A 902-nucleotide genomic window follows, 5' to 3' on the forward strand; every position below is an offset into this window, starting at 1 on the left:
TTTGATAAAGAATATCTCTTTGGTTTTGAGACTTTAGTCTTTGCAACTTCAGGGATCTTATCTATTCACGAACAGCTTGTAACACTCCAAAGAGAAAGGAAAACTTGAAATCGCATCATATGACCCCTTTAATGAGTAAGTGAGTCATTCAGTCATTCATTCAAAGGATTTGTACAAAAGGTTGATTCATTCCACCATTGATTCATTCATTAAATTGATTCGTTCAAAAAGTGGATTCACTCAATAATGAAGCAACGCTGTGTGTTGCTTTGAGGCACTTCTGCTGTGGTTTCATTTGGAAATTTCCTTTGACAAAATAAAGCAAATACTGACAATATTGTGTCTAAAATATAACTCAGAATGTTGATATTAATGTTATTATTTAGTGAACTATTTTATAAAATCAATACGACATTTGCAGTGGTAGAACCATCACAATTTGTACATAAATATCACTACATATATCAGTACAAGTACAATAGTATTACTGTTAAACTGAAGCTAATAGATAAATCAGGTATGCCTTCATACAAAACATCCTACTCCATAACAGTGTTTTAATCTTACATTACATGCATATTCCTAAGTATTAAGTCTCTCATTCACAGATTCACAGAGATGCCCACCAATAACTTCATCGAGAGCTCCTTCTGGAACTTCGATTCTCTGTTCCTGCAAATAAATGTTCGTTTGAAATTTATTTTCATCAAACAATCATGAAAAAAATGAAATGCATAACAGTTTCCTCAAAAATATTAAGCAGCATAACTGTTTTCAACACTGATAATAATCAAAAATGTTTGAGCTGCAGATCAGCATATTATACTGATTTCTGAAGGATCATGTGACCCTGAAGACTGGAGTAATGATGCTGAAAATTCAGCTTTGATCACAGGAATAAA

At 32.4% G+C, this 902-nt stretch overlaps 1 protein-coding gene across 2 annotated transcripts in view; it reads left to right on the forward strand.

Annotated features, from left to right (window-relative positions):
- Positions 1 to 902, forward strand: part of farsa (phenylalanyl-tRNA synthetase subunit alpha) — a 12,424-nt gene that overhangs the window by 7,723 nt on the left and 3,799 nt on the right. The window contains exon 7 of one of the 2 annotated variants that reach the window (XM_016440185.1): positions 609 to 668. In XM_016440185.1, coding sequence (XP_016295671.1) covers positions 609 to 668 — 60 coding nt within the window. Of the gene's footprint in view, positions 1 to 608; positions 673 to 902 lie in introns of both variants that reach the window. The other variant, XM_016440184.1, reaches the window with a different exon arrangement.

The sequence above is a fragment of the Sinocyclocheilus anshuiensis genome, unplaced genomic scaffold, assembly GCF_001515605.1.
Source record: "Sinocyclocheilus anshuiensis isolate Anshui unplaced genomic scaffold, SAMN03320099.WGS_v1.1 scaffold383, whole genome shotgun sequence".
Classification (NCBI taxonomy): domain Eukaryota; kingdom Metazoa; phylum Chordata; class Actinopteri; order Cypriniformes; family Cyprinidae; genus Sinocyclocheilus; species Sinocyclocheilus anshuiensis.